This window comes from Amia ocellicauda, chromosome 17, assembly GCF_036373705.1.
Source record: "Amia ocellicauda isolate fAmiCal2 chromosome 17, fAmiCal2.hap1, whole genome shotgun sequence".
Lineage (NCBI taxonomy): Eukaryota > Metazoa > Chordata > Actinopteri > Amiiformes > Amiidae > Amia > Amia ocellicauda.
This window is the reverse complement of record NC_089866.1, coordinates 25,114,101-25,127,364: the sequence shown is the minus strand read 5'-3', so window position 1 is coordinate 25,127,364 and position 13,264 is coordinate 25,114,101. Positions and strand designations below refer to the sequence as shown.

General features: G+C 39.1%; 1 protein-coding gene across 3 annotated transcripts in view; it reads left to right on the top strand.

Annotated features, from left to right (window-relative positions):
• The window catches only part of LOC136713229 (cytospin-A), a 71,321-nt gene that overhangs the window by 39,360 nt on the left and 18,697 nt on the right, over positions 1-13,264 (top strand). For 2 of the 3 annotated variants that reach the window (XR_010804917.1, XM_066690284.1), the window contains exons 10-12: positions 4,039-4,129; positions 7,861-7,950; positions 11,586-11,745. Coding sequence is in view for 2 of the 3 variants with exons in the window: in XM_066690284.1 (XP_066546381.1) it covers positions 4,039-4,129; positions 7,861-7,950; positions 11,586-11,745 (341 nt within the window). In the remaining variant the exon portion in view is untranslated. The remainder of the gene's footprint in view (positions 1-4,038; positions 4,130-7,860; positions 7,951-11,585; positions 11,746-13,264) is intronic. The other variant, XM_066690285.1, reaches the window with a different exon arrangement.

Below are 13,264 nucleotides of genomic sequence, written 5' to 3'. Positions count from 1 at the left end.
TTTTCATGCATGACTTAAACTCGCATTAAAGCTCAGAGAAGATGCCTTAATTTCATGTGAATAGAAATTAATGTTCCATTTGACCAAATCAGTGTATTTTCCAAATGGCAAGGCAGTCTTATTAATGTCATTTATTATACTCTAGATGTTTTTATTTTATTTTTTAATCCAGTGAAGTTTCAATGCAATGGGTTCCAGCACAAAATACTTCAAATGTGCTTTTCTGTTGCTTATTGAACTCATATTACCAATGGTCTTTTTTTTTATAATTATAACAAACAAACAAAAAAAAATATATATATATACACTCACCTAAAGGATTATTAGGAACACCTGTTCAATTTCTCATTAATGCAATTATCTAACCAACCAATCACATGACAGTTGCTTCAATGCATTTAGGGGTGTGGTCCTGGTCAAGACAATCTCCTGAACTCCAAACTGAATGTCTGAATGGGAAAGAAAGGTGATTTAAGCAATTTTGAGCGTGGCATGGTTGTTGGTGCCAGACGGGCCGGTCTGAGTATTTCACAATCTGCTCAGTTACTGGGATTTTCACGCACAACCATTTCTAGGGTTTACAAAGAATGGTGTGAAAAGGGAAAAACATCCAGTATGCGGCAGTCCTGTGGGCGAAAATGCCTTGTTGATGCTAGAGGTCAGAGGAGAATGGGCCGACTGATTCAAGCTGATAGAAGAGCAACTTTGACTGAAATAACCACTCGTTACAACCGAGGTATGCAGCAAAGCATTTGTGAAGCCACAACACGTACAACCTTGAGGTGGATGGGCTACAACAGCAGAAGACCCCACCGGGTACCACTCATCTCCACTACAAATAGGAAAAAGAGGCAACAATTTGCACAAGCTCACCAAAATTGGACAGTTGAAGACTGGAAAAATGTTGCCTGGTCTGATGAGTCTCGATTTCTGTTGAGACATTCAGATGGTAGAGTCAGAATTTGGCGTAAACAGAATGAGAACATGGATCCATCATGCCTCGTTACCACTGTGCAGGCTGGTGGTGGTGGTGTAATGGTGTGGGGGATGTTTTCTTGGCACACTTTAGGCCCCTTAGTGCCAATTGGGCATCGTTTAAATGCCACGGCCTACCTGAGCATTGTTTCTGACCATGTCCATCCCTTTATGACCACCATGTACCCATCCTCTGATGGCTACTTCCAGCAGGATAATGCACCATGTCACAAAGGTCGAATCATTTCAAATTGGTTTCTTGAACATGACAATGAGTTCACTGTACTAAACTGGCCCCCACAGTCACCAGATCTCAACCCAATAGAGCATCTTTGGGATGTGGTGGAACGGGAGCTTCGTGCCCTGGATGTGCATCCCACAAATCTCTATCAACTGCAAGAAGCTATCCTATCAATATGGGCCAACATTTCTAAAGAATGCTTTCAGCACCTTGTTGAATCAATGCCACATAAAATTAAGGCAGTTCTGAAGGCGAAAGGGGGTCAAACACAGTATTAGTACGGTGTTCCTAATAATCCTTTAGGTGAGTGTATATATATATATTGTTATGGTCAGATATCACTATTAGCATCAGTAGTGAAACAGTAACTTTACCTTTTTAAATAAAAACAGATCGATATTGGTTTTCATGTGTAGTCAGTATAATCTATTTGGATGTGGATTTTTTTTTACTAGTACTGGCATGATTTCTATTCTGCCTTCTAGTTAATTCTTGATTGTATTTGATATCAATTGGAGCATAGAATGGGCCAGCAATGTGGACCTGCTTTACCCATCTGAATGCACGAAAAGGTGGTTAATAACCCAGCTGCAAACACTGAAGGGAGACTAAAATGAATAATTCATAAAGCAACCTGCTGAGCTATTTATAGATGCATCTGCTTGATATAATATCAATACTAATAAAGAGAAACCTAACTAATCTCTTTCTCGAGTCTAGAGGTGACATGCATTTTTTATGATGGATCAAATATTAATACACAGATTGAAGGCTTTTCTAGGTAAAAGGCCATAGCTGAGCAGATATTGCCATTCTTCAGCCAGGCTGTCTTCCAGTATGGGTGACAGAGGAGTGCACAGAGCTCCTTGATGCTATTTCAAATAAAATGAACACCGCCTGCATTAATCAACAGCATAGATGGTGGTTTTATCATCCTCATATGATGTTGTGTGTCCCCCTCCTTCCCCCTTTGTTCATTTCTTTGTATTTTTTTGTCAAGCTCCCATTGTTATCAATGAGTGGTATAAATATATATCAGTTGCCATTCCCTGCAAAATGACAGACATTCAATTTCTACTTGTACTGAATATGTGAAAAACAATGGAAGAACCGTGCCATTTTACAGTATTTATTGATTCCACTATTTGTTTGATCACATCCTGACGAGGTATGGATGCGTTTGGTCTAGAGATCGATGTCTGTCTACACACATACTTGTCTACACGGAGTCAAAATAATTTGCACCCTTTACATGGAAAGAAATGGTATTCTGTGATTAATTTAGTGTTAACTGTTAAATTATACTTGGTTATCAGTGATGTACTTTCAGAATGTGTCAGACAACTGCTTCAAAAACATTGAAAATAATGAAGCACCAGTACAAAGGTTTCCAAACCCTGTCTTAACACAGTTCCCTCTAAGTCTAGTTAAATTAACAGTATTCATTTTAAAAAGTCACTAAATTACGTAATTTGGAATGAAATGTGTGAATGTTTTGATCTCTTTCTATCTCTCTCTGCACCCACACACTCAAATATACAACACAAATGTGCTATTCATTGCCTCCGTCACCGTCTTGTTCGGCCTTTGTCGATCCAGGGGTTCAGCCCTTAATGTCTTGCTTAACCAGGAGGAAACCCAATTAGCCAGCTCTCATCGAAGACTTTGGAAGCGCAGGCCATAATAAATGAGATGAATACTTGCTTGTCCATTTGGAAAGAATCCAGATGAGCTTGGGAAATGAAAAGGGGGTGGAATAAAAGAAAATATTCTTGCGAGGCCATGACGTGCAATTGTAATTACAATTTGTACATTACAATTCAAATGGCTTCTGTTAAAGATGTGCCATACACTCGCTGTGTTTTAAGCAGGAAGGTTTGTAATCCAACGACATGCTGGTTCTTTGTATTGTGATATCCTGTAATGAGAAATTCTAAAGACCTGTTATCTTTCACCACACTGCGTTTAAAAAGTTGACATGGTCTCGGTGCCCAAAAAAAAAAAAAAAAATCTGCTTATTTGAAAGTACAAACTAACAATATAGAGAAAAGGGGGTGGAATAAAAGTGTGATATGTGCAAATGTTTCTTTCCCTTTTGTCACAGTGCTAGAAAGTAAATACCTTGTCCCTAATGGCCTGCTGATTGACGTAATTACCCAGTAGATGTTTGGATGGGGTTTTACATAAACCAGCTGAACAGATGTCATTTGATGTCCGATTTGTCATTAAATGCAATGCATAAAAGACAAAAACCCAAATAGGTAATGGCTGCGCAAGAAAAGATCAGAACTTCATGTAGAACATAAAAAGGACCTCTCTCCTGTCTGCCCAGTTTCCCGAGTAACACTGCGTCAACATTGTGATCATAATCGCAGAACAATATGGTGGCAACACAAGTTTGTAAGCTGTTGCCAAAACATTGTAATATTACATTTATAAATTGAGAACTACATTCCAGAAACCATATTCACAAATAAAACAATACTGAGAATGAAACATTTATTTTAAATTAAATTGGTGACGAATTTGTATATTTTCTAATAGAATTGCACATGATATGTATTGGAGTTCCAGAGATGGGTCCATGACATGTACATACAACATTACTGTGCAACCATCAAACAACATTTTGGTCAGGGTAATGCACTTCTACAATATGTACCCTTAGTAATCGGATCCGAAGCACAACCAAACTGCGAGGCAGAACAGCGTTACCGGGACAAAATGGAACCGGAGTGAAGACTTGAATACAGAAGTCTATTCTGTATGTTGTTCGCTATTCAATAAATTATACTAATGACGTCCTTCTCCTTTTATTTCAGAGACATTCCATAAGTGGACCCATTTCATCTCCCAAACCCCTGTCTTCACTGACTGACAAGAGACCCAGCTATGCCGAAATCAGTGTTCCAGGTTGGTGACGCATCTTCTGATTGTGATTGTGTCCTAGTAAAGCTTGAGGGATTGTAGTATACACTCAGGAACTCAAAGTGGTTTAAAAAGCCAAGATATCACTTCAGGGAAAGCTTTGTTTGCCAGAACCAATAATTCCTTCTATCAAACTAGGCTCGACCATCTAACAAAAACATTTGTTCAATCTACTGTTACTTTGCATTGCTTTTATTGGCAATGGAAATGGCAGTGTAGTTTAAGCTGTCCCTGACAGATAATCAACGGGTTCACGGTTGGCTCCACCTCTAATCAATCGAAATTTAATTATATTGTTTAAAGAGGCACTGGCCGAAAGGAACAGGACTGTCAAGAAAACAGTGAATTCGTCTATTTGATGAGTGTAGAGTAAGATTGATTCATCTCTTTTTCACTAATAGTTTTGAGGAGCATTGGGGAAATCAGCATTGATGTTGATAGGCTGTTATGTCCTGGAGACCTGCAAGATTTTAACAAGTTAGATATATATTTGTGTTTTCCAGGAATGCTCTTTGGTTTGTGTTCGTATAACTCTGTAATTTGGCTTATATTGCTTCAACGTGACATTAATAAGGACAAGTGGGGGTGTGAATAGAGCAATTAGGAATCTGTTTTTTAATCTGCCATTGAGAGCTATTAGTTAACACTATTTGCTCACTGTGTCAAGATGGCAAAGCCAGCAGGACTATACTATCTTGCTGATTTTGTTTTCTATGGTTTTTTTACATGGAGGATGCAGGATTGTGTTTTCACTATGTCTTGAATTAACTCCCAGGGTTTGGCAATGTAACCTCAAGTTGACCACATCCTTATTTGAACCCAGAGGTTTTCCTGGAGGTCAGAGCTTCAGTTACAGTTCAGCTTCTCGGCAGCAAGCTAAAGAGGAAATTGTCATTTTTGCCTTTTCATTTCCACTGCTGTAACTTCTTGGGTCTTTTACACAGTGTTTCAGTAGAATTAATTTCATCTTTAGGAGATAAATTGTTACCGTGGCTGTCAGAAGCTCATGACTCTTGAATTCCCTGGAAATGTAATTGCTGACTTTTTATTTTATTTTTTTATTACGTTTCCCGAAGAAAAACGTGCAACCAGAGAATATCGACCTCGGCAGACTAATAATAAGTAGTACCCAAGGGTCTGTTCTGAACTTCCATGGCAGGGAAGGGGGACATGTTGCCAAATGTGGCTCTGCTTTGCAAGATTGACATCAATTTGAAATGTCAGACGCAATAATCCAAGAATAGCAGGCAAGTGGCTAGTAGAGGCTGGCAATTACTGTAACTCTCCCTCACAGAAAGGAAAAGTTAGAACTCGGCGTTCTGAACACGTTTCTGTTCAGAGATATTAGGAAGAGCTAAACGTGTAGACAACATTATATTCAGACAAGCATGTTCACATAAGAATACGGTTCCATGTGCAACAATAATAATAAATATCAAATATGTATTATTATTATTATCGTCATCATTTGTGCTAGTATATATGTATTTTAAACGGCACAGCGTGACTCCCTTAACTTATTACTCTTACTACAGATTTGTAACTGCAAACAATACTTTTTGCCGTATTATTTATAATTTAATTATCAGACGTCCTTAACCAGGGCAAGTTACAGTTGAAACAATACACACATTTCACGATTAATCATCCAGATACAATATAGCAGGTTATAATTTAACTAACGTGTGCACGTTTCAGTCATGTCGTTTATGGACGCCTTTATTTTACCAGTCCTTAATGTTTTAGAGGGAACCCCACATCTGCTGCATTAATTTAACTTGTAAATGGACACGTTAACTAAATCGTGTTCGCCTTCACACTGACCGTCTCTGCGGATTGTCCTGCACACCATTCACTAAACACAGCCTGAAACACCGGCCAGCTGTTCATACAATATTAATAACATCGGCTGCTACGATGCGATTATTATCCTCCAGTTTATTTTAACTAGTCACGGCACTGCACCGGTCCTGTTAAATCCAAGTTTTTAATGCACTCCGATATAAACTGTAAGCAGTCGTTGTCTCTGTATGTGGATTTCACTCCATGCTGCTAATAAACTTGTAATTTCTTCGTGATCCCACACGGCACTTGAGATTAGATCTTCCGATACAATGTATCTGATCTCCTTCCTGTGTCTCAAGTCAAGCACACACCTCCAATTCTGATAGTGAATCATGTCCTCAGTGGGCGGGACGGACGCTAACGGACACGTCCAGCACCAGCAAGTTAACCGTCCACAAAACACGGACGCTTCCGGACGCTTAGCCAGTGGAAACACCCGTTTAAGCGTCCGGAGCCGGACGCGTCCGCCAGTGGAAACGGGGCATTATTCCCAGTCTTTAAACCTATCCCCCCCGACCCCGACTAACTAGCCAGGTAGATATAGATGACTCCCCTGCTAAACACCTCCACTCATGGCACACTTTCAGCCCTAGATTTCTGACAGCTCTGGTTCCAGTCAGGGCTGGGTCATAGTAAACTGTGAGCAGAATTGCAGATTGGTGGGCCTACAGTGGGCCTGTTCAGTCTTTTGCAATAAAAACATAAGAACAGAATTAGATTCAGTGTGAGCTGCAGTCTACTAATGTTTCTCATACCATTATACTTGCCCCCCTTGAACAACGCGCAGGAAAAAAAAAAAGGCGGGACCGTAAAAAGTAAAAGTAAACTTAGAAGCACAAGTGCACGTGCTCCATCCCCCAGCTCTCTCTTTCACTACAGCTAACTTCTATTCCAGACCTGTCGCACTTATGCATAATTTGTGGGGGAATCAGTCTAAAATGTGTTGCAGAGAAACTGTATTTGTGAAGAACTAATACAAATAAATTAATTTAAAACTAATTGCTCTTGCATATTCAATGTGTATTAGTCAGTTCTAAATATCAAATCGGGTGTAAACCGCATGAGTTCAATTTGATGTAGTTGATGTTTGTTTGTTTTTTTTTTAGAAATGAGGTTTGCCATTTCCTCTGTAGTTCTAGAACTACCTCATCACTTTCTGTTAATGTACACCTAATGAAGAAGTGTATGTTATAAAGCAAATATCTTGCTTCATGGTAAAATGTTTTGTTTTTGCCTTGTGTAGCATACAAGAAAAAAGTCATCTTGATGTTGCCATGGTAGCATTGGGATTAATCTACTTATTTAATACAAAGAAAAGAAAGTGAAACAAACCGTGCATTTTTCAGAAGCAACAAACTTATTGTACTACTCACAGACTCCTGGGCCACAGATTAATAATATCCCGCCAACAGTGTCTAGACTCCAGCCAGGGAGCCTATCAGACGCACTGCAGTTCATAATAACCACACGGCTTGGAGTCAAGCAGCTAATTTTTAAAAGCTTCTGTGAAGGATCCCTAAATGAGCAGCAGCCCAACTTCTTATAGTTCAAATCCTCAAATGCCATTCAAATCATTTCTCACCAGAGGCAGGCTTTATTCGGTGAAGGGCATGCTTAATGTACTGAAAAGGCAAAAAGGGTTCATTCTTCATTTGACATTCATAGTCGTGTAGTTAGTACACTGACAAAATACTTGGTTTCCTTCACTGGAGCACGTTGTTACCTTTCCTGTCATGTCCCATCATGTTTTGTAGAAGCGCCAGAGTATGTTTCTCCCATGTGCCACAGTCCAGTAACACACCTGGCATGTTAAATTGTAGTCCCATGCAGGTTTTTCCAATCTGGCTGCAGCTGTCATTTGTCCCCCACAGCAGAACATCTCCTGCGAACCTCCTCCACCAGTCGACCAGCGCCCACCATGCAGAGAGTCCCTGCCATCGACTCCTCCAAGGCCATCTCAGGTGGGCTCCTCCAGAATCCTCATCCCCTTCACTTGTCATTTAATCGCTTTTAGCTCTGGAGAGTGGCAACGTTTCTGTGACATCACTCTTTGGTCTTGCTAAGGATTACATCTAAAGATCCACAGTATTATTATTATCAGCTGTCACAAGCAGTAGGGCTTTCCGTGCCATATGATAAAAGGGAGAGGGCCTTTATGAACAATAATTGTTCAAGAGTAGCATAGGTGTTTACCAGAACTGGTTGGAACAAATAAAAGCCCCACATGCAAAAACAACAAACAACCTTCTGATGGTGCCGCTTCAATTGGGAGAGAGGCAGATGCTACATTCTCTAAAAAGGCTGAGACAAAATATAAATAATTGCCACAAAGGATTATTTTTTCCTGTCATAGATGTCATCCCTTTAATATTTTAATCCCTCTTTTGTGATTTTTATAGTTGAATCCACTCTGAACGCCTTTCTTCCCCCCCTCACGTTTTTCCCTTTTTTTCTCATCTCTGAAAGACCTCGGAAATGCTATTGCTCCCTGCATTTGATTAGTTGTGCATTTTGACCTTCACTGGGAATTTGTTTGATCAATAAACCACCTATAATGAAAAGATAACAATCTTCAGCGACTGTACTTTGAAAGTGGGACCTCGGTTGCCGAGGGAAACCAAACAATCCTCTTTAAGCCCGGAATGATCGCTTTGTTGACCACTTAAACTGGCTATAATGCAGTGTTAATTCCCCCATGGTCAAAGCAAGTAATAAAATGGCTTGAGGTTTACTTTCAAGAGTGATTACCCTAGCACTAAACCAGTATTGCGGCTAGGTAAGACATCAATGCAAATAACTCATAAATACTAAATATGTGGCTGATTCTTGCAAACTCACGCTATCCCTCAGCTTCTAAGATTCTCTCAAAACCCCTTTGAACAGCACTTGAGAGCAAGAGCGTTATCTGATGCATTTTCTCTTGTGAAGGTTAATATTAAAGTATTGTCATATAATTAAAATCACTGCCTGCTCTCCCTTCCTCTTAAATGTGTAATTGGGCACCCCTTTTTAAAATAAAAGTACTTTTCATCAGTGTTATGTTTGAAAATACACATCCATTTCATTTTGTGCCATTACTGACCACACTGGTGAAACATTTTTGTATTTTTGTATGTCACAGACTACTTGTTTGATAGTGTGATACACACACATGAAGTTACATCAAAGATCCACTTTGTATTATGTATTATGTTTATTTATGTTTTGCTGAGGATTTGCCATACATTTTAAGCATTAAATGGGTATATTTGTTAAATCATTACAGTAACGAAAAGCACTTTTTTTTATTTTATTTTTAAGAAATTGCAATTAGACCTTGAACTGCTTTTCATTATGCTTCCCAAAATTTTGACTACAGATGTATACAGTGACCTGTTATGAACTTGGGTGTATCTAAGCTGTAAAATTGTTTGGTTTCATATAAAATTAAGATAAACAGAAAGGGGAGGGCAAGAGATAAAGTGGAGACTTTGCAATTTGGTATCGTACTGTATACATTTCAGACTGCCACACATGCCAGCTAAATCATTTCAGTGTTGTACATGAAGTAATGGTTTTAGTTGATTTTGGTTATCATTGAGTACTCTGTATACTATGACTATGATTGATTCCTTTTAACCTGTCTGCGTGAGACATTTTTCTGAGGCTTGGAATCATTTAGGCAGCACTGTGGAGTAGTGATTAGGGCTCAGGACTCATGACTGGAAGGTAGTGCTGTTGTCCCCTTGAGCAAGGTACTTCACTTAGATTGCTCCAGTGAAATGCCCAGCTGTATAAATGGGTACAAATGTAAGTCGCCCTGGATAAGAGTGTCAGCTAAATGACAATAATAATAATAATAATAATAATAATAATTTAAAAAATATCTTCTTTGAACTCTTCCAATGGGTGATTATATAAATTTTTGTAAGTGTCCAAAATTCAGATTCATCGCGTTGATCCTTTGATAACATCTTTTCAGTTTATACCCAAGCATCCTTTTGGGACTTTACATTTTTGCTTTAATTTTCTTTTTTTTCCTTTTTCTAATTGCTTCCCCACTTTTAATCAATCCCTTTGCATTCTTTTTAGTGTCACTTACTGCCGTTCGGTGCATCTTATTTTAATACAGTCTAAAATACATGTGATGTTCGAAAGGAAAGGGCAACTTAAAGTATACTATAGGTGACAAATGGCAGGCCTGTCAATTGTCTCAGGTCTCCTAATAAGGACAGCAGAGATGTATAAGTGTAGAGTGGGAATTTAATTAAGTCGCCAGTGATAAGACGCTCAGGTGTGACATTATATCTCATTTAAATTGATACTACAGAGAGGCCTTCTTTTTACATGAATGCTTCTCAGCTGTTCTCCAGTCAGAGCCCCTGCAATCCATACCTACTGTAAGGGAGTCGAACGGCAACCAAAGCTTCACATTGAACCTTTTCCATATTCATGAAGAGCTTAGATTAGCAAATCATTTAAGCAACATCCTCTGACCTTTGTCATAGCACGAAGCAGAGAGCTATTTTCAATACTACAACAGCAAGAGGACAATAAGGGAGGAAGTGAAACAGATAAAGGGCAAAAACAGAAGTATCTTGGAAAAATGAACAAGATGTGGCAAATGTTCTAAATGAGCATTTCACAGAGGTTTTTACAAAAGAAAAAACAGGTAACATGCCACAGGTTAACAGTCGGTCCTGTCAAACCCTAAAAGAGATCAGGATAAATGAGCAGGAGGTAGCAGAATTAAAAACAAACAAACAAATCACCTCGGCCAGATGGGATCTTTCCAACAGTACTTAAAGAAATTAGGGAAATAATTTATAGGCCGCTAACTCAAATATTCGAAAAGACTCTTAGAACAGGGGATGTGCCAACTGACTGGAAGACTGCAAATGTCATACTAATCCATGAGAAAGGGGACAAAACTGAGCCAGGAAATTACAGACCAATCAGTCTCACCTGCATCACCTGTAAAATGTTGAAAAAAAATATTAGACAGAAAATAGAGGAGCATCTTAATGAAAACCATATTCTTGGAGATAGTCAACATGGGTTTAGACGAGGCAGATCATGTCTTACTAATTTGTTGGAGTTTTTTGAACGTGCAACTGCAGCTGTAGATCATGTGAAAGCATATGATATGATATACTTAAATTTTCAAAAAGCTTTTGATGAGGTTCCACACCAAAAACTGATCCTCATATTGGAAGCTGTAAGCATTCAGGGTAATGTAAGTAGATGGAATATATACTGGTTGATGTATAGGAAACGGAGGGTGTCGATTAGAGGAGTTGCTTCTAACTGGAGTGAGGTTGTTAGTGGTGTGCTACAGGGATCACTACTAGGGCCTGTGCTTTTTCTAATCTATATTAATGATCTGGACTCTGGGCTAGTTGGCAAACTTGTCAAATTTCCAGATGATACTAAAATACCAGATACAATCTCGGCAGCACAGGCTATTCAAAGGGACTTAGATAATATTCAGTTGTGGGCCGACACCTGGCAAATGAAATTCAATGAGGACAAGTGCAAGGTATTACATGCAGGTAACAAAAATGTCCACTATAATTACACTATGGGAGGAATAGAACTAGATGGTTTGTGTTTGCAGTGTCACGCAGGAGCAGCGAGGAAGTGAAGAGGGACATCTCGGCACAAGACAGCGGTTCATCGGCCTCCATCATGGCCATGGGCTCAGCCTCCCCTCAGCTCTCCCTGTCCTCCTCCTCCCCCACAGCCTCCGTCACCCCCACCGCCCGCAGCCGCCTCCGGTAAGATGCTCCCAACTCCGCTTTGAACCCCCTTAGTGTATGCATTCAACTGGACAGTGTAGCCGTTGGATGGTAGTTTGAATGGCTGCCATACATGTAGAGATGCTGATTTAAGAAAAATTTCCAGTGGTCTCTTGCTGTATGATGGTAGCCTGTGTATTAGAGGTTGATGGTGCCATTCAGTTCTATAGGACATTTCTATAAGATCTGTCTAAAGCAGGGCTCTTCAGCTTCCTTCCAGGAGACTTCCGTTGCTGCCTTCTGGTTTTTATTCCAACCAGGTTCTTGATGACATAATAGAACTGATTAATTGGCTTACTTTGTCGAAAACTAATATGGCATTTATTGGTATACACCCCCACCTTTAAACCTGACACAGTGGGTCTGAATTGGTGCTGGAGACGGTTGAAGGACACCTAGTAGGGTTTTGCTAATAATCTTAAAACAAATCTTTCATTGTGAGATCTTGCTAAAACGATATTTATTAAATGAGAGTGTTAAACAGCACTAATTAGCTAGTTTTGTTGTGCTTTACGTAATTTTTGTCTTGAAGGCTTGCCTATGCTCATTATGGTATGTGTTTACCCTTGTAAATTGTTTTGTGCTCAATAGTAAACAAGAAATGACCTCTTAACCCTTTGCTGCAGTCATTCCCACTGACGCACTTTGGTCATTACATTTTCATTTTCATTGCTCAACACCGAGCCAGCTTAGCTCGCTGGAGGCCTGCTGCAGTGACAGCTTTTAATTGACAAACACAACGAGCTGATGGACAAAGTGCTTCTCAATTTGCGAATGATTAGATATCGATTTGTGTTGGGCGGTTGACAATTCTTGCTTGGAGGAAAAACAAACCCCTTCAGAAATGCTTATCAGCACTTAAAAATAACTTGTCTATTTGTTTGCTTCCTAATGAAAACAAAATAATAATAAGAGACCCTTACACCTAATTAAAAAACAACAAGCAACACAAAATTAAACCGTATTACAAATGTAAGATTTCAAATCTAAGAAATTCCATGGTTCTGGAGTTTAATTTTCTAAACCAGTCAACCAGTAACCTCATGTAATTCACCAAATTCTTTGTCATGCTAATTTGAAACTGGAAACTAGTTTGTTTTCTTTGGAAAAATTATACCTCAAAAATGTGTAAGACAAAATGCACAATGGAATGTAATGCATTTAATACACCCAGAAAAAAAGTGGTATTTACTTTTGGTTCTTGCAGAATCCAGATCTTGAATTTGTACGTTAGGTCTGCAGTGACAATACCCACATTCCTTGCTAATTTTATTCTCCTGAAGACAAGATTGGGTAAAAGACTGGTTCAAGTATTGAAATACTTGTGGTGGTATTAGCAAGCCAGCCCAGAAAATCAAAGGTACAAAATGAACAGAAACTCTACAATAAAATAATCAAATCAAATCATTTCTGCCTTTGGTTGTATCTTGGTTGGAGAGTTTGTAGCCTTTGAAAGCAACATGCACAATATAGACAATTGGAAATTAATTGCGCTGAA